Source organism: Mytilus californianus, unplaced genomic scaffold (genome assembly GCF_021869535.1).
Source record: "Mytilus californianus isolate M0D057914Y unplaced genomic scaffold, xbMytCali1.0.p SCAF_9, whole genome shotgun sequence".
Classification (NCBI taxonomy): domain Eukaryota; kingdom Metazoa; phylum Mollusca; class Bivalvia; order Mytilida; family Mytilidae; genus Mytilus; species Mytilus californianus.
Genome location: NW_026262745.1, coordinates 8,437,175 through 8,458,812, shown reverse-complemented (window position 1 = coordinate 8,458,812; position 21,638 = coordinate 8,437,175). Strand labels below are relative to the sequence as shown.

The 21,638-nt window shown below is 32.8% G+C and overlaps 1 protein-coding gene across 1 annotated transcript; it reads right to left on the bottom strand.

Moving 5' to 3' along the window:
- Window positions 1-4,213: 4,213 nt before the first annotated feature.
- Window positions 4,214-20,872, bottom strand: LOC127715771 (ornithine decarboxylase-like). The gene is made up of 10 exons (XM_052221918.1): window positions 20,801-20,872; window positions 20,015-20,105; window positions 17,536-17,612; window positions 16,708-16,880; window positions 15,624-15,761; window positions 14,366-14,543; window positions 9,137-9,296; window positions 8,389-8,522; window positions 7,305-7,513; window positions 4,214-4,312 (listed from the first exon to the last, which is right to left on the bottom strand). The coding sequence occupies exons 1-10, from the start codon at window positions 20,870-20,872 to the stop codon at window positions 4,291-4,293; spliced, it is 1,254 nt and encodes a 417-aa protein (XP_052077878.1). The 3' UTR covers window positions 4,214-4,290.
- Window positions 20,873-21,638: the final 766 nt, after the last annotated feature.

The following is a 21,638-nucleotide window of genomic DNA, read 5'->3' as shown; positions in this document are numbered from 1 at the left end:
ATTATTTGACAGCTAGTGTCATGTACGTATATACATGTCAAAATAAGTAAATCGTCCAAAGTGCATATTTTTAGCTTACCCGACCAAAAGGTCCACAATGAGCTACATGTATTGTCTTCACTAATGAGTTTTTTTACTATTTATTATTTTTTATGTCGTTGGCTTTATCTTTGGCTTTTATCTTGAAAACTTTAAGAGATAAAAGGAAAGTTTTAATAGCGAAAATGATCATGCAGGTTAGGGGGAGGGTTGTGATCCCGTTAACATGTTTAACCCCGCCACATTCTGTTTGTATGTGCCTGTCCCCAAGTCAGGAGACTGTAATTCAGTGGTTGTCGTTTGCTGCTGTATTACATATTTGTATTTCGTTCATTTTTTATACATTAATTAGGCCGTTAGATTTCTTGTTTGAATTGTTTTACATTTGTCATTTCGGGGCCTTTTATAGCTGACTATGCGGTATGGGCTTCGCTCATTGTTGAAGGCCGTACGGTGACCTATAATTATTAATTCTGTGTCATTTGAAATCTTGTGTAGAGTTGTCTCATTGGTTGTCATACCACATCTTCTTTTTTATATGCAGTAAGTTCAACTTGGTGAAATAGATTTTATAATTTATTTATTAATCCTTTGTTAGTCTTAAATGGCTTTTTATCAATTTTTGCGTTTTGTGTCCGATATTTTAAAATTACTTGAATTTGTAGATTACCGAGTTTTACCTTCTCACATCCTTTCGTCTAAGGTGCCAGATTACGTCCCAAAGAAGTAGTTGCCATAAAATTACGTTTTCTACCAAATGTTATCAATTTTGCATTTTCTCTTGATAACTATCATATATAGAGAGAAACTTTTCCAAAAAAAAAACCGCAAAAATGATTATCAGGACAAGATCTACAAATCATAAGTACTTAGGGACAGGACAATTTTTTTAGCCCTCCCCCTTTTTTCAAAATCCGTTATTTTTTTTTCATTTATTTTCGCGCTTTACTGTATAATATGAACATAAATATACTAGAAATAACTTATATTTTCTATTTACTATCAATTCCAAGTTAACTATCCACAGCGGTCCCTGAGTATATTATATTGAGACTCTACGGGTTAATATAATTGCATGGTTTATATACTGTTCCGTAAATATGTTTTGTGCACTGATGTGTATATGCTTTATGGAGAAATAAAGTGTGTGGACGTTCATGTATTAACTCTTCTGTATTGCTATACGACAACTTCCCGGTATTGACACTTTGTCATCTGAAATTATTAGACTAAGCTAAGTCTGCTTTGGATGTACACCATTGTCAGTGTCTTTTCTTATTCGGACTTGTCCCATGCTGGATATATAAAGTGCGACCGTGACCATGAAATTGTAAGGAACAAACGTAATGACATTTGTTAATCACGTCATTTGAACAAAAACTATAGAAGGTGCAGAGAAACAGTTTACTATAAACAGTAAAATGATCAGAAAAAGAAGAGCTACACATAGGTTACATAGCTGAAATTGTTAGATGACTCCTTATAGGAGTAATTGCCATTTAATAAGGATTGATACTTATCTTTATTTTGCGAAAACTTTAGTAGATATATAAAAACTCTGGACAGCAAAATTGATCAGAAAGACAAAATCTTCAAGAAAGTTACCATAGCCGGAATTGTCAGTCAAAGAACACTTTGTAATAAATTATGGCAGTACCGAATCCCAAATGATACTGAGCTAATGATACCACCAGGACTAACATTTCAACAGCAGCGGCCATATCGATCCATGCACTGCTAGCAAATTAAAAATTAACAATAATAGGCTTATAAATTAATGCATCCAAAGCGCTTTTCTGGATTAAGATTCATCTGGAATATTATGCTCAAACACAAAAATGACAGTCAATGAAGGACTTGGGTACGCGATGAGCTAGTATGCACAGAGGGTGTAAAGGATCTAACGTTAATTTGATTAAGGGAGTTGAAACATAGTGCAGGTAAGGGAACTTACTTTGCAACATCCAAATAGACTAAATTGAAATTTTATTTGTATGTCATTATTGGGTTACAAAATAAAAATGATTAAAAAGTAAAAACTGACACACGGACAGAAAACGATTAATGCATAAATGGTATACCGACATCATAGAATGTTCATTGGCTGTTGGTGGCAGATTTCTTATTGTTTCGGTTTAATTGCTCACAACTTCTAATCGATTCAAAGGAATTTGATGGTAATGGGTGCATGTTCAACGTTCAAAAGCAATCTAAATACATATTGAGGACGATAACATGTAACTGCGAAATGAATATATGAACACACAGCCTGCTTTGTACGAGACCAACACACTGAGCCGGATATTTAACGTGCTTTCTGACAAAATAACAGTTTTTTTCTTATTTTACTTTTATTTATTTATCAGTCTTTTTGTATTTTGTCATCGCCTGTCCGTGCGTCCTTCCGTGGTCTGCTAGTCCGTCCTCCCACCGGTTTGTCTGTCCTTCTTACAAAGTTTAAGGTTGCATTTTTTTTCAACGAAACTACAAATGATAGGTTTCTTTTATTAAGTTTTAAGTAAGCGTGTTTTATGTCTGATGCATTTTCAAATTCGTAACTCAATATAGTCTTTCAAATAATGGCAATGCCTGAAATTTTCGTAACATTTTTTCTTAGGAACTATACAAAATCAAGGCTTTCTGAATCTGGAATGAACCTTCCGATTATTTGACCATATTATGCCATGTGATAATTTTTAAATCTTTCACTCATCAACTTACTGCTTAAACATTCGTGAGTTCTGAAATTATATTTTAATTTAAATCATGACCGGTTAGAAAATATATCTGAAATTTAAAAAGAAGACACTGTGACAAACGATGGTCTGCATATTCAAACAGTTTTCAGTATGAAGCAATTATTCTCCACCAATAATGACTGTGTTTAAGATTATGTTTAAAAGGGTAGGATAATGTATAGGAAAGTAGAATATCAATTAACATAACAGGTAATAATGCTGGTTTATGGTATCATGTATGGTCCATGTAAGAAATAGTCAATGACCTTATTGAGGTTTTATTGACTTTTATGAATGAATGTTAGTGTTGCATATAGAATCTGTGGGTAAAATGTTTAAATGGGTATAGTAATATAGATTACTAGGACATCCTTTAAACTTGAAAATAAAAGGCGAAATACTTAAAAGTCATGTAAAATATATCTTGTGTCACGAATTTGGTATATTAGTTGTGTTTTATAACACGGTGTGGGTGTTTTCAATTTTCAATTTCAAATTTGACTGTTTTAAATTTTTTGAATTTGGGTGTTATAAATTTAAGGGTTTTTACATTTGGAATCTATTTTAATGGGATTTTATACTAGATATGATAGGGGTTCAAAGACCAATTATGTAGTAAGATATACAAAACAGATTAAAAAAAAGTGTGCTACAGCGCAGTGTTTCTGGAGTGTCCTGTACCATTCGATAAATCAGGGTTTCTCGTCTAATTTGTTATATTTATTTTTAATCTGGGGTCTTTATAGGCTTAATTTAATAATACGGTATGGGTTTTGCTGATTGTCGAAGGTAAGGTTTTTAAGAAATGAATTTCATGTCTATGCCATGGGAACAACAATTATAACATATCAGTTAAGAAAATTATTTGTAAAGACATATAAATTCGGAATCGATGTATTGACATTGTAGTTTTGAGTATAAATTTTGATATTTCCTGTCTCGCTGAGTGGACTTTTGTTGCAGAAGATACAAAACCCATGAATTACAGTATGACACATTTATCGCCAGATCCGAACATTCACTCATTCGTCAGTCAAACATATCGTACATCAATTAGCGAAAAAATAAACTATCGATACGTTGAAATATATTTCAAGTATATAAAAAAGACATTCAATCCCCAGTGGTGTTTCACAAATCTTTGATTTGGACCCTTTGACTGAAACAAATACATATGAAATTATCCCTGCCTCTTTCGTTTGCGTTGTACAACAGCATGAGTGATAGTGGAAACTCAAGTAGCATTGAAGTCAATACGTCGCATGCAAGTTTTCCATTGTAATTTTCGAATTCTACTAACACTAGTCTACCCTGTGATTATATGCTTAGGCTTTCATTTTAATTGAAGTTTTTTATGTAACTTTGCTCCCTGATGGTTAAACAGAGATTTACAAACAAAACAAAACAATTACATTTTTACAGTTTAATAGCTTCCAATTTATTTTTATTTGAACTTGATAATTGCAAACTCATTCTATTCAAATGTTTCTATTCTAAAACAACGAAGATGAAATCAGGGTTGATATATCTCTTCCCTGAAATAGAAAAATATAGTTTAGTTAAATATAAAGTATGACCATACAAAGGGGAATCAAAATCGTTTTAGTCAACTAATAAAATTTAGATTAAACGCCAAAGGAACAGACATAAGTCTACAAACCCTCACTACTTAAACTGCATGCACGAAGCACATTTAAAACTAATTAACTAAGGGGCTTTGAAATGTCAATAAAGCTGATCCCCAAGTGGCAGGAGTCGATTTCTCTAAACATGTAAAATTAATGTGAAGCACTAGTTCTGAAGTAAATCGTAAAAACCAGGTTCAAAATGCAGTTGATGCTGAAATTCTTTTCATAAAAATGGATAGCTTATTATCGAAAAATTTAAGTTGTCTGCTTGGCATCTATATTACTAAATGAATTCATTTCAAGATCTTTTGGGGGGTATTTGGGGGTTAAAATCGGGAAAAGGCCAGTTCGGATCGACCGTCCTTCACGACTTTCCGCTCTGAAATTTACGTGCCGTCATAATTTCCGTCATTGCACGTCTGCCCGGCAAAATTAAATTTTATTTCGTAGCAGATACGGTAAATATTGACCTTACACTGAAACACTTTGTGATACACATTCCCTTGACGCTCTCAGCAATTTAACAACAGATTTTTACACGTCAAGAGCTTTTCCTTCCGGGGAACCGCATCAATTCGACATGAAAAGAGTGGGGGGATTACTTCAGTTTTCGGTTAAAAATGGGTACCGAAGTGCGGCTGGAATGTGACCAACCCCCATTCATATATTAATGCATAAAATTTTCAGCCCACTCTTATATGGGGGTGGTTCTGAGAACGGAAACACCAGAAATCAGGTGCGGATCCAGGATTTAAAGTTAAAAGGGGGGGGGGTGTGCAAAAAATATTGTTCTGCGGAACGGAGCATGTTGCGAAATATTTTTGGATAAATTAGCAAAAATGTACGTGCCGTCATCATTTCCGCCTTGTCTGCAAGTATTATGGTCTGCTCAGCAAAAAGTATACCCTAAAGGGTAGGGGGATTACTTCGGTTTTCGGTTAAAAATAGGTACAGAAGTGCGGCTGGAATCTGACCCCCCATTCACATATTAATGCATGAAATGTTCAGCCCACTCATATATGGGGGTGGTTCTGAGCACGAAGTGGTGGTATTTCGTCTGTGACACGCTTCAAAAAGATTCTAGATCTTAATATCGCCTTACACCAAAACTATATATCTTCAAATCATGAACCAAAGTATATTTTGCGGGTATTTTCTAGTAAGGTATAATCAAATAAGACATTTACTTTCTATTGTAAATCGAATTAAAGCTTATATTTTAATACTAGCAATTTGTTCCTGTGTTGTTCTGTTACGCTATTGCCCCTAGTGAGGGGGGAGTGTTGAGCGCCCCCAGCATTTTTAGCATTAACATTTCGTATGTGCCTGCCCCAGGTCAGGAGCCTGTAATTCATTGGTTTTCGTTGGTTGCTGTCTGTTCGTCTATTGTTTTGTCATAAATCAGGCCGTTGGTTTGTTTCGTTCGAATTGTTTAATAGTTATCAAAGGTACCAGGATTATAATTTAATACGCCAGAGGCGCGTTTCGTCTACATAAGACTCATTAGTGACGCTCAGATCAAAATAGTTATATAGCCAAACAAGTAAAAAGTTGAAGAGCATTCAGGACCCAAAATTTCAAAAAGTTGTGCCAAATACGGCTAAGGTAATCTATATGCCTTGGATAAGAAAATCCTGTTTTTCGAAAAATTCAAAGAATGGTAAACAGGAAATTTATAAAAAAAATGATAGGTCACCGAGCTTTTTCTCAAGCTACAGGTTGTGGAAAAATGACACATATTGTATTGATTATACAGGAAAAAACATCAATCTGTGAAAAGAAGCTAAACTAAATAATAGAATTGTAAAATAAAATACGAGAAGATAGCTTTTAAAAACTGCTTTCAGAATATAAAAAAAAAAAGATATGGTCACCGTACGTTTATTCCTGCTAAAACATAAAATAGCAAAATTTCATGTAGATTCCTTTAGAAAATGTACTATTTCAGAGTTACCTCCCCTTAATACGCAATTTCAAAAAAACATTGAAAATCATTCAAAAATAGCCGTGCGAGGGCTGTATGGCCAGTCTAGGTCGTTAAAAACTTCCATCATCTACTAGCTTAACATCCAGGACACAATTCAGTCAGACACGTCTCAGTCATTACAACTGAACGGACGTGCTCGGTCAGCTCCTCTTTACCCGCTATCCGCGATGTTGGTTTACTGATAGATGGCTTAACGACTTACTACTTTCGATGACAGAAACTAATCAAACGCTGAACAGTCTATGAGAAATGTTTTTGAGAAACACTTTTTAAAGAACAATATTCTGGTGCAATAGACTGAAGGTGTCATAGCATTTAATTTTTGATTATCATTGTGTTGATGATATATGTTGATCACCACACCAATATACTTTAAAACATTGTCTTGTGATATTTTTGTGTAAGTGTAATATGTAATTTATCTATTGTTCTATTGTATATAAATGTCGAATAACTGAAAAAAGATAAAAAAAAAAACAACGGTGGGTTGGATAATGGACCGCCATTTCACTGTCTCACGACATTGGTCCTGATAATGCTTCCTGTCATCGTTATTACTATGTCCGAGACTCATCGGCCGGTATTCCATCATCGTGGTTAGCGGGCTGCACAGCTGACCAACCTGGCCCTGAAAGCAGCCGTTGTGAAGGAAGTAGACTGCAAACCAACCAAACAACAATAGTAAAAAACCAAATAAATCCAGCAAAACCAAAATGACCGCCTTGTTCAAACTTGACAACAACAAAAACATTTAAATTCTCACCAAACGCCTTCGGGCACCAAGCCGACCGTGCGAGGGCTTACCAGCCAGTCAAGGTCGTTAAACACCACCAGTACTACCTTAAGCAGAATATTTCATTTTTGTCAATCTTCTCTCAAACAAGACAAATTTACTTTAAATAAAAAAGCTACCATAGTTTTCTCTCGCATATGTAGAATTCCTTGACTCTTGGCATATTGTTGAATGATGAAATGTTAGGAAACGAATATGCTCCCATATCTTTAAAGTAAATCCAATCTCCAGTAGATAGCTCAGGTAGCTTGACATTGTCTATAATTAGATCCAGTGCATCACAAGTTGGTCCCCAAATAGTACTGTTGTATAGCTCTTCATCAATAGACTAAAAAGTAATAAGTATAAAATCCATATATTCATGAAGAAAAAACATTTGCTCATATTTGCAAAAAAAGTTCGGTATGCAATTAAGAAAAAAATAATCATAAATATTCTGGAAGAAGTCAAATAAGAAGTCTGAACCATTTGTTATATATTTTCCAAATAAATACTGCGTGTAAACTTTAGAAGGTAATTCATTAAATTTCATAAAAAAGAAATTAGATATTTCCTTTCAGCATTTTCCTCGTTGAAGGCCTATGCTTGCTAGGTCCTTTTTAAAAACTTGCCATGAATTTGGCCTTCAAACTAATTTGATTCGAACGCCATTGGCAGGTCTTATGTAGACGAAACATGTACAAAATTATACACTTAGTATATTTAATGATTTTTTTAAAGGGTTGTAACAGATTAAAGAATTTATGACAAGAAATAACTTTTTTAGATGTTTGACAAAATTTGAAAAAAAAAACGGTTGCAATGGTGGATATGTCTGTTTATATATCCGTGTAATTTGTATGAAACTTTTTATTTTATAATAACATACATCTTTGTATACAATGTACATTTTTTTCTGAAATTCACCAAATTTTGCTATATTTTTTTATCCTTGTTTTTTTGTGGGGTGTGACAAATTTAAAATTCTTTAGTTTTGCAATTGGCGTATCACTTTTAATCGATTGTGTTTTATGAAACTGTTGTTTGTCTTTTGATAATTTTTTCGTTATCAGCCATGGCGTTGTCAGTTTGTTTTCGACTTATGAGTTTGATTATAAATTTGATATCTCCAGCTACTCTTTTAGAACTGACAAGGCTGATAACAGATCGAATCTCTTCAGAAATTTAAGTGCTAAAGGATACAATTATAAAATGTTCCCCTACCTTAAAATGTGAAGGTACATAACATCTTGGGTCAACAAAACATGCGAAAAAGCATCCGTATATGCCATCATTGATAATATACATTCTGACGGGTTCATTCTGTGTTGTTGGATCGTCAACACATTCTGTTGAATCTGAAGATGAAATTTGGAAAGCTAGACCCAATGTCAGACTCTTAACGATTCAGAGGGTACATATTGTATAAAGATTGACTTTTTGTCGAAGACCGTACATTGACCTAGACATTGTTTTATGTCGGTAGGTCAGTTGCTGTCTCATTGCCGTGCGCAAAACATCTCCTTTTAGTCATTCTTTTAGATGACTTGTACATTATCTAATTTTGTTGGGGTTCGTGTTGCTCAGTCAGTTTTCTATGTTGTGTTTTGTGTACTGTTGTTGTCTGTGGGTCTTTTTCTTTCTTAGCCATGGTGTTGTCGGTTTATTTTCGACTTATGAGTTTAATTGTCCCTTTTGGTATCTTCCAACTCTGTTTTACTGTTCATTCAGTTGTGTTTAGAGATACCACTGCAGTCTGTATCTTGCTCATAGAATCTACATTAATAGTAAAAGTACACTCTACAAAGTGGTATTGTTTGATACTTGCTGTATTTTTTTCCTTGCATATACACTCAAGTGTCTCATAAAGAACACATTACAATTATATAAATGTATATAATCACAAGTTCATCTATAATATCTATTATTTGCTACATTTCAATTTGTTTGATTTAATGAAAAGAATACGTACTTGGTTGTACGATTTCGTCGTCCATAACGATTTTCTTTGTAATAATATTGACGGCAACTGTAAATGCCGATGCGACGTAGTATTGTCCTGGTTCCGCTATAATGCGAACATCATTTCCGGGAAAATATTTATCTAAGGATTTGTTTGCAACTCGAGCTATCTGCCAAAATAAAAATAAGCAAAAAAAAAAATAATAAAAAAATAAATGAAAAACGACAAAGTTAGATTTAATAGACTGTTCTTAATATTCTCTGTCTATTCTCCTCATTACTAAATTCTACATTAACTTGATTATTTCCTGTAAATCTTGACTCTCCGCATCGTTGGAATATTTAACAATATGTCACAGACGGCCATTTTTGATCTTAGTTATCGCACATTTAAAATCGTAAGCAGATTTAGAGGGTGTATTTACTCTAAAGACATTTTAAACACTGAATTATTTATTAGACAAGTTAAACATTATCATAAAAAAATTAATACAATAATCAAATGTTAAAAATATTAAAGAATGAATACGGGGAATGTGTCAAAGAGACAACAACCCGACCAAAAAAGCAGAAAACAGTTCAAAGCCATAAATGGGTCTTCAACGTAGCGAGAAAATTCCACGCCCGGAGGTGGGCTTCAGTTTGCCCCTAAACAATGCCAGATGTATACTAGTTCAGCGAAATGGACGCCACACTTTATAAAGTAAAGTAAAGAAATATTAAAACACATATTAAAGAAAATGACAAGTTGAGCAACAGAACGCTGATAGTTTGCAAAACACTCCAGGTTTTACGGTCATTTGGCATCTATGCATAATATTGATTCCTGCCCTGGACCAATTCGGTGAAACTGCAGTTCTTTATTGGAAAGTAAAATCAAAACAAGAAGTTTTGTGATCCGATTTGATTAAGGTAACACGATACCGAATGACGTTACGCCACGAGTTATCGTTCCTGACGTTATCGAATAACGTTCACACATACAAGCCAATGCAGCAGGTTCTGCAATCACAAAGTCATTAAATAATAAAAAAAATATTTTTGGTAATTCATTATGTGACATTTTTAACGGTAACTTTCCCTAGATGTAGAGTGCTGAGAGTTTTGATGCAATACGTAACGGTTAACTTATTTGACATAGATTGCTTTATCGTTTTCCGGCAATTCTTCTGCTCATTGTTAACCTTTAAAAATGTATTACTTTACTTTTAAATATTGTGTTTCTTTAATATTTAAGCATCTGCACGATTTATCTTATATATGTTTTTATGCATAACAGACTGAGTTTTAACACTTTATTTTATTCTTGGTTTATTTTTGCAATAAATACTTATTCATGATGCGCGCCGTATCGCCATGAAATTTTGTTTTGAAAGTCGAAATTTAATCTATAGACACTTGGGATGATGTGTGAAAAAACAACTATTAATTCGTGTTAAAATGGTCGTCAAAAACACCGCTCGGGCAAAACGGAACAAGAAAATTTATCGGAATGAGAATACGGATAGAATTAGGCGAAAAAGCACAATATAAGCAGACTTTGATACTCATACAGAAAATAGTTTGTTAGTATGGAATGTAAAAAACGTGGTTTAACTTGCTTATTTTGCCGAATAACTTTCCCTATGTTCCAAGTGTAAACAGTCTCTGAAAATCATTGGTTTGTACAGAGTAAATCCGATATAGTTTCGGAAAAGCCCGAGGAGTTTCACAGTCTTAAAAGGAGTTTTTAGAACAAGTATAAAAGTATATCTATATACATGTAAAAAAGAATTGTTTTTATTTCTTTGTGTGGATAAATATACTATATATATATATGTACATTGTAATATAAAATGTATGTGTACGAGCTTTAGAAACACGATGAAAAGCGAGACTCGCCGACCTTTCCACTTGTTTCGTAGTGAGTACAAATACATTGAATTTTATATTTCTGACAATGTACATAATTTTTATATTTTGTTTTTATTCTACAATTTACACCCCAAGGATGACTAGGAAATAGAAATATGGTCACTTGGTCTTCTTCCGACCTGCAGTCAGAAAATGCTTCCAAAGTGGGGCGTCCATTTGGCTGTGCGGGATGTATCAAGTTTGCAGCCACGTCCGGTCAGAATGGGGACGTTAAATCCGATGCCTCGTGTAAAGAGAGTTCTACGCTCTTTGAACATTAAGAACCCTTGAAACAACTCTTTGAGAGGTCCGTAGGTGGCCTGTTGCGAAACAAAATGTCTGTCCCTATCCAATATACCCTCATTTTCCAGTGTCAGTCCAAATTTTCTCGACCATCATCCCAGATTGCCTCTATTACAAAACCTAGCTATTGTATTTATTGTTAACTTGTTCTCGTCCTGAACATACATGAACTATTTGCCACTGGACGTTAGGCAACCAACAATCAATCCTATAATTTACACCCGTCACTTATAACTTTAATTGTTAAAATTCAAATCATTGCCTCTAATTTTTTCAAAGCAATCGACCGCTTGCTCATTATGGAAGTGGGGTAACATGAGACTTTATTTGTAAAAGGACAAGTACAAATAAAACAAAAAAATATATGGTACATGTTTTTTGTACAAAAGTTGGCTGTTATAATGATAAATGGAGATATGGGATATGCAATTTATAAGATAGCAACATCTGGACATTTAACGACATCAAAACCAAAGACCTCAAGAAAATTGTGACTAATGCTAATTGGACGAGTATCTTTTTATTTCTAATTTGTAGTTTTAGTAAACGTTGGTCCCCTAAATTGGAAAGTATGTGTAGTATAATTATCACAGTAACATTTCAGTCTCTTAGTACATATTTGTTAAGTCTTAAAACTTTTGTTCTTCTTGAGAAAATTCAAACCATAATGAAATAAGGAGATGCGGTAAGGTTGCCAATTAATCAACTTTCCACCAAAGACAAAATGACAGAAATAGTAGCTTGCTTACATTGCTACTTCATTTTAGATCTCCAAATTACCATTCCATTATATGAACTGCATATTCAAAAATATGTTTTGTCACCAAAATTCCAATAGAGCACATATCATCATATTGTTTCACCCGTGTCCGTTCGACCGCCAATCCCGCACTTGACATATATACATAGGGTTTATACATACGGCTAATTATTAAGGACTACAGTCTTTTTGCTTCAGGTTTAAATTATTTACCTGGTGTTACTACTCATATTAAAGGTACGCATGTCGTCTGGATTTTCTTTATTTTTTGGTCTTGACAGGTTGCTGGATTAGGCATTTTGATAACATATAAAAGGAACGCAGTGTACAGACTCCGGCTTACATCTCCTACATGTGGAATTTCAAGCTGGAACTTTTTTATTTCGCGGTTTGCTTTACTTATAAAGAATGAATATATGATCTCAAGATTTGTTTTGTAAATAATTTTCCACAAATGACAGACTGTTGAACTTTGTGAAATTTTGCATACAGTTTGCAAGGTTTGTCCGACTTGCTCAACCAACCAACTCACACATTTACACCACGTAGAGTACACTATACTAATGTATGTACCAAGTCAAGAATATGACGGCTGTTTATCATTCTTTCGATGTATTTGAGCTTATGATTTCGTCATTTGATAAGGGACTTTTAAGTTTTGAATTTTTCTTTGAGTTTTGTTATTTTATTTTTTAGAATGTGTATTTTATCAGGATCATTATTTTCCCTCATAATTTTCACAACTAACAGAATGTTTAACCTTTTTTGACTGGTGCATCAAATTTGTCTTTTATAAACAACTGTTTTCCAAATTGTATTGTATCGTCCCGAACATGCATGAACTATTTGCCACTGAACGTTAAACAACCATCAAAAACCAAGCAATTATAAATCTGTTAACTGAATCAAATTTTTTAAGTACTCTATTTCTGCATGGATGCAGCGATGACACCACCAATGTCTTAAATGATGGAGTTAAAAACTCAGTAATTCAAATGAACCACACGTGAAATTTTTCATGTTATTTTCACGTGAACTTTACAAACATTTGGAGGTATTTTTCATGATTTTAATTAAATTTAGAATAAAGATATTATTTGAATAATCTTATTATAAAAATTTACGTGAATTCAACGTGTACCAAATTCCGTTGATTTATGCATGATGAACTATTATCATAAGATTCACGTGGAACCAACCAGTTCAAGCAAGTTTCAAGTATATGCTCGTTTGGTGTGTAATTCAGACGAGATTAATGTTAATTCATGTGAGTGAAATTTCCATGTGCAGGACGAAATAAATTTATATCAGTAGAATTTCATATTGCATAACTAGGAAATTTACGAAACCCGACAGGGGAAATGAAAATAAAAAAACAACATTCAGATCCTGACACATATTTTGTTTTCCATATCTCTGAGTAGAAATAACGTTATATTCTGTATTCAATAACGTCATACGTTTTCGGTCAAATTCTAGGCATATCGATCAACTTTGAAGCCATTTATCTCAAAAACAAGGATAGTGACATATGAGTTTTTTACGTGTATGGATTCAGTATGCAATCCTGGATATTATGTTAGTTTTTTGTTTTTCTCCGTATATAAGAACATATCCATCCATTGGAAAATCTAAAAAGGAAAGCCGAAAAAAAGCCATTTCTCCTATATACCTATGTAAATTTGTCGCCAAAATTGACGTATTCCTATCAAAATACCAAGAAAACAAAAATGGTGACCCCCAATTTTTATTACATATTCCGATGTAATTCGATTCAAAGAACACGTGTGTCAAAAAGTTTGGAAATCGGGAGATATGCCATTCGGTATCGTGTTACCTTAATATCGCCAATATCATATGCTAACTTTTTTTAGTGTATTTTTTAGTAAGGTTCTTTGTAAAAACAGTTTAATAATATGTAGATATGGTGGTTATTTTAAATGTCTGACATTAGATGCGACAGAAAAAGTTTGAGGTCAAGTTCAAGCTTGATCCGGAACGAAACTCACTTACGAAATGTATTTAATCATCCACAATTATAATATATGAGCAAATATTAAGAACGCCAAGCTACGAAAACATTAACACAATATTGATGCAGTTATGATATTGGAAACAATTTTTAAGTATGATGTATTGCAATATTTCTTTGAACTATACCCTTAAATTAGTTTAAACTAAGAATTAAAAACTGTTGGTGCCTAATAAACAATGATAAAAGCAATTCATAGTCTTTATCACATTACATAAGTCGTTAAGATGTCTAAGTATTCTTAGCTTTACCTCTTCAAAAGTAATGTTCGTTTCCACATTTTGTATTTTCTGTCCAGGAAACCCACCACCTATGTCCAGGAGGTGCATGTTAAATCCCATAGCTAACCCAATGTCAAATACTTTTCGTGACTGCTCAATTGCTGCCTCGAAAGCTCCTGTTTCTAGACAACCACTCCCAACATGGAAACTAGTTTTTAAAAGATTCATACAAAGTTATTGTCAGAAAATTGAGATTATCTCAAAAACTATAAACTATTTTATTCAGATTGTATTCGGTTTTGATTTTATGTGATTGTTACTCAACTTCCATGAACTACTTACTTAACAAAACGCATTGAGTGTTACGTTATTTAAAGAAATCCCCCTCCCGTATTGTTATTTTCTATCCAACGTACACAATGACTTCCTTAGAACTTACATATTTTTCTAATGTTATGCAAATTCAGAGGGATCATTAATGCATTCAGTTTATCATCAAATGGCCACAATTAGATTATTATATATATGACCAACATGAACATTACGTTCAGTGAGTTCACGAGAAACAACAAACACTAGTAACCTTTCTTTTAAGTTTAAACCAACCGTCACAAAGTTTGAAATGTAACAATCATATCCACATTTTCAAGGTAATGGTACATTAATGTTTGCTTTTAAGGAGATTGAACAATGTAAATATCACGGAATGTGCGTATGTACTGTGATGGAGGGCCTTTAAGTCCTTTGGTAAGTGCTTGTAATCTGGGTTAATTTAAACATATTAAAATGTTCAGAAACTAAACAAACTGGGTTGATTGAATGATTCAGTTTTGTTGATATTCAATTCAATTATTTGTAAAAATTATAGTTTGGTCGTTGACAAATTATAAATATTGTTCAATTCGTGGATTTCTGGAAGAGATTGTTAATTTTTGTTGGTTTAATTTATTGACCATTTGCCTTGTCTAGATTCGTGGCGTTTTATAACTTAAAATACTGCACTGTAAATAACTGCGGATGTATATTTGTTTATCTAGGTTGCTTTCTCATTTACGTATACCTCACAGCTCGCTTTTGTAGTACGTATACTGCACAATAGATTAATGTAAACCCTGACTTTTCTTTAGGAGAGACAATCGTGTGAAACAGGCTCATTCAAGACAAAAATATTCACAAATTAAGGGAAAGCCACACTTTATTTTTAGAATAAGATGTCATTTAACAAACTATACCTATTGGCACTTCGGTTAATTGTTTGCGATTATACACCGTATCTCGATGGCCTTACCTTACACCAATCACATTTAATTTGAGTTTCATAGCAACTTGCAAGAGTTCCGATGCTCTCAAAGGATGGCATCCAAACTTTCTTCCTAGGTGAAATTTAACTTTGTAGTTTGATTGTGGACTGATTCTAAGCACCAATCTACAAATAAAAACCCAGTTTTGTAATAAAACAATTTGTTTTTAGGTTTATAGACATCTTTTGATTTTGTTATTGCAACCCGCTGTCAAACCACACCAATCACAACCAACCCACATACATTCCATTCATATCATAATTCAAATCAAGGTCTGAATAAAAAAAAAACTGTTACTAACTTGTACAATTTTTTATAATCTTTTCTTCAAACGATCATATCCAAATCAATTTGCCAATTAAAATAAAGATCCTAATTATTTGACCCTGACAGTAGAATTAAATTCGAAAAAGTCAAAATGTGACAATATGATGGGCTTCAAAATATATATATATTTATATATATTTATATATTCTTAATATGTTTAATAAAATTCATTGAATAAAATAACACACGGAAATATCTATCAAGAAAATTATACAAATAAGTTTTAGACTGATTGTTTTAATTCAAGGTCAAGATTACATATAAATATAAGTACATGTACACATGTAGGCCATATGCTGACATGTTATCCTGTAATAACAATTAATTAATGAACTGGACATACGCAAGATTCACAACTATAAATTGTCCAGATTGGTAAAAACATGTCAATTAAAGTCAGCTTGATAGATATTCATCTGTGTATCTTTAAAATAAAAACTATTATTGTCAAAGTAATAGAAATTTTTGATAAACTGTTATATTCAAATGAAATTGTATATAAACTATTGCTTGTACTGTTAGAGGGAGACCGTCCTTTATGGACACTGGTCCAGACCGGCTTGAATAAATTGTTGTTCCAAATAACATTGTGTTGTGTTACAAAAAGCGATAAACGATATAACGTTTTGATAGAAGTTTTTATGTAAAAACCAACATAATATACAAATTATCATATTTTGCATGTATTTGAAGATGGAGTAAACACTATACATTTAAAAAAAAAAAAATTCAAATACTACATACTTTGCCTCTGGGTAGACTTTCTTGATCTTTGTTAGTTCATCCTCACAATCGAATGTCATCAAAGAAACACAATTTTCAGCAGCAAATTTGAGAAATGATGGTTGTTTGAATGTGTTGGCGTAAATAATCCTTGATGGATCAACTCCAAGGTCTAATATCTTCTGTATCTCAATCTGTAAGTTGCATTGATAAGTATAACGTATAATTCTATGTTTTATATTGATTACTAAGGTTTTCTACCTCCGGGTATATATTGCCTTCGCAGTATTTGGACAATTTTGAATATTTTAGCTTTTAATGCTCTTCAGCTTCATGTTTTATCTGACCTTCGAATTTTTATTCGAGCGCCACTAATGAGTCATATTTAGACAAAACGCGCGTGTTGGGCAACACATTATAAGCCTGGTATCTTCAATGAGTTTTTACTAGTATCTTTAAACCAATATAATATATTTCCAATAATGAAACTGAATTTCATTCTTCTGTAAATTTGTTACTTATATCAATGCAGCAAACAAAATAGTTTGTTAGGACATGATATATGCTGATTTATAATAAAGACACTACTCAGAAAATTAAATACGTAAATAATTGTCTTCACAAGCATTTCAAATTCATTGGGTTTCCTGCTGTAAAAACATTAACAGTACCAATTTTTCTGCACCAGATGAACATTTCGACAATAAATGTCTCTTCAGTGATGCTCGTAGTAAACTATGTTCTATTATTAGTCATTATGATTACATTAAAATGTCCCAAATTATTAGCAAGTCATGGTTAAACATTTTCAGCAACCATGTTTTGATTATCAAAAACAAGTTCAATTACCTTACTTGCACAATCAAATGAAAGTCCCATATCTGCTAGGATCCTAATGACAGGTTCAACATCATTACATTTTATTGCTGTAAACAGAATAAATAACACTATTAGGGGGAGGGTTGGGCGCCTGCCACAAGCCAGGAGCCTGTAATTCAGTGGTTGTCGTTTGCTGCTGTATACCATGTTTGTATTTCGTTTATTGTTTATTACACAAACCTGGCCGTTAGTTTTCTCGTTTCAATTGTTTTACATTTGTCAATTCGGGGCCTCTTATAGCTGACCATGCGGTATGGTTTTTGCTCATTGCTGAAGTCCGTACGGTGACATATAATTGTTAGCTTCTATGTCATTTGGTCTCTGGTAGAGAGTTGTCTCATTGGCAATTATACCACATCTTCTTATTTTTATACTATATCAAAATCGAAACATTCTTATGATCAGATAATTTTATAATTTCAAGCAGGAGGATGAAACAAATGAAACTACATACACTTTAAAAGGTATGAGAAATAACAAAGAATCGAACATAATAAGTCGGATCGGCTTCAGAATAAAAACTAAAATCACCTACTTCAGTTTAGTTTTGTTTGGTAGAATGGCTGTAATTACTTTCCAATTTCTTTTATATCATTTATAAATATTATGTGACAGGGAAAAAAATAAATATTCATACCATATTGAAAAAAGATTGTCTTTATATTTGTCAGCATTTTCAGTAACATTAAAAATCTTATTTCGTGTAAGAGGATACAGAACATCTAAGGAAGTTAACTCTTTAAAAATCAGCTGAACGTTTTAATCACATACAATAGTAAAGAGAAATCAAGCTTCTCAATTATTAAAATTAGTGTTCGTCAAACTGCTATCTATCCAATGAAATTATTTCTGTAAATTGTGTGATTCAAATGTCTTAAAATTTTTATAGTTTTTTAAGCAGGTCAAAGTGTATTTGTCAAAGTTTCATGAAAATTAAACGAGCCAAATTTATTCTAGTCGAAGTGTTGGGTACCCCTTTAAACATATCGGGGGCATTTTCTACTGCGCCAGATGCACATTTTAACTTTAAATGTCTCTTCAGTGATGCTCGAGGGCAAATTAAACATTTGAAAATCCAACACTTCTCACATTGAAATCTTGAAGAGTTGATAAAGCCAAAAAGGACGAAAGGCATTGCTTAACACGAACAACGAATCACCGCTATGCATGATTTAGATACATTTCTTAATCTTACATGATTTTGAAAATTTCAAAAATTCAATTAAACTTTTTCTGCATTTGCCTTGCAGAACCGAAGTTCTGGGTACTACAAAAAGGGGATATTTCATCGTCCTTTATTTTTTTTTATCTCACCTGGCCTAATGTTTACACATTATGATTTTGCCAGTTGCGTAAATGCCTACTTGATCACAAATGCTAAAAACTAAGAACGGAAATAAAACATCATTCCTCAAAATTGTAAGAAGCAAATTTTCCTTTACAGGATTTCAATCAAACGGGCATGGTATCACATTAATATAAATTCTTAAAAAATTTCACTCGACTGTAATTTAAAAAAAAAAAGATTAATGTTTTGGCTATCCAGCTACTCCATGCGTATATATTTTTAATTCACGTTTTGTTCTTAAAAATGTTCTGGTTTCAAACACTTCATACCTTCGCATTTTTAATCTTTATTTTGCAACATTTTCGTGCATTCAGTAAATGTGACATCTACTCTAAACGAAAAGTGGATTGATTATCATTTTATTATTAGCCATTATGAGCAATAATTCACACAGAGACATAACACAATGATATTATCCTATAGCAATTATGTATAGAAGGAATGTTGGTCTTGTCTCGGTTCGGATAAATGAATTAAGGCGAATGACTCCCTCCCCGGGGTTCACTAATCAAACTTTTGTTACCACTGTTTTGCGTAGATAAACTGTTGATAGGCCTTTTTATTAGGGCCCCGCCGAATGGCGGACGCCCTATAGTGACCAGTCTGTCCGCCCGCCCGTCTGTCTGTCCGTCCGTCCGTCCGTCCGTAACAAATTGTGTCCGCTCTATATCTTAAGAACCGTTAGGATTTCAAAGTTTATACTTGACATGTATATTAACCAACACCAGAGGGTGTGTCATAATGTATGTACAACTTCCTAGGTCAAAGGTCAAGGTCAAAAACTTTGGTTTTATTTGACAAGCCCATGTCCTATGGTAAAGATCGTGTCCGCTCTATATTTTGAGAACCGTTATGATTTCAAAGTTTATACTTGACGTATTTATTAACCAACACCAGAGGGTGTGTCATGATGTATGTACAATTTCCTAGGTCAAAGGTCAAGGTCAAAAACTTTGGTTTCAGTTGACAACCCCATGTCCAATGACAAAGATAAAAAAATTTACCACACATTATTCACAGCTGGGCCCACAGAGATGGTTCCCATCTCAATGATACCTAGTTCACTTACTTTTCATTTATATTAGGCTTTTGAATACGTACCATAAAATGGTTCTACTCGAGGGAAATACTCTTGCCAATGTCTGTGTTTTCTTATGATATCTCCAAGGTTTCCGATAGCAAATGCATTGTCCTGTAGTAGTTTAGATATATTAAGATTTTGAAGTTATCATATAGAATGCTTATATATATGTATGATAAAACCCGACAACATCGCGAATGCCTTATTCAAAAAATCTGTATTACTTCTTTTCATCAGTTATATTGATATTAAGTTTGGATTTTTAATAGATTGTTAGTACAATTGAAACTTTAATAGCTCAATAGTAGGAAAAACTTTTTACTGTATGGTGGCATAATTGTGTTAACAATAAAAAAAAACACAAATATTTCTTTATTGTTTTAAGGTTTGAAAAATGCAAAGCATATCATACTACATGGACGAAATCGTTCGAATTTCTGTAAGTTTGGAACTAAATATTAGTAAGTAAGATTAAATGATTAAGGGGTTATAATTCATTGATTTAGAAACTCAATGACAAAATAAATCCACTTATCTTTATGAATAAATTAATTTTATTTTGTTCAAACTTCAAATAAATTATGTCCCTTAGCGCTACAGCAATGACACTAAGATTCCTTCTTGTAGTGATAATTGCTATTGAAACCAGGGGGTTTAATTAGCGAAAATATTATACATTTATATTTTGTGTTAGTTGCACTTTAAAAAGTATTTTCAACAATCCGCAATCCACAATCAACAGGCCAAATGTTTACTCGATCAACGTAGATCATAAACTTATAAATAATAGAACATTAATGTCAAACTGATGATGATGATGATCTTAAAATCTTTTGCACTTGATCATTTGTTGTGATGATTAATACAGCCATCACCATCTTATGAAAAAGAAATCATTTCCTAGTTACATCGGGAATATTATCAAATATAAATGAACAAAAATTGATAACACTGAAAGTATAACATATTGATAGACAGACAGACTGTTCCACAAAAAAAAACAATATTTTCTATGTTCAAAAACATTCTATGTGGTGAATTTCACTTGCGCAAATGTGAGGTATATAATTTTATTTGACTTCTAATAGCCACACATTGAGTGTTCATTCTGTTTGGTCTTCATTAGTTAATATTTATTGTTTATTTTGTTTGTTTGTTTCTAATTTGTTGCGTAGGGATTTATTGTCTCCGTCTTGCAATCGTTCATAAGTAAATTAGTTTTCTTTGTAGCACTTATCTTTTGAACACGTTTTAGTATTATTCATTTTTAATTGATTTAATATTCATACTATTTTTATTCATTCTTAGCTATATGATAGTAAAAAGTGTATGAAAAGCAACTCATTACCTCATGCCCAAAAGCTTTAATTTTCACCTGGATTTGGTTACTAATGGGTGGTAATTTTTCCACTATTTCTACACGTGTATTAGCATTTACATTGTTCATATTGAATTTTTTTTTAGCCTGTAAAATATGTTAAACGTTATAAAAATCATACGATATTCTACATGTACATACAAAGATTTCTCAAAACTATAGAAACATAAGCCGCTCAAACTAAATTTTCTCTTAAAAGAGATTGTGACACACTTTCGTAAGCAATTACGAGTTGTCTGTTTTGTAACGTGTATGATGAAAATACA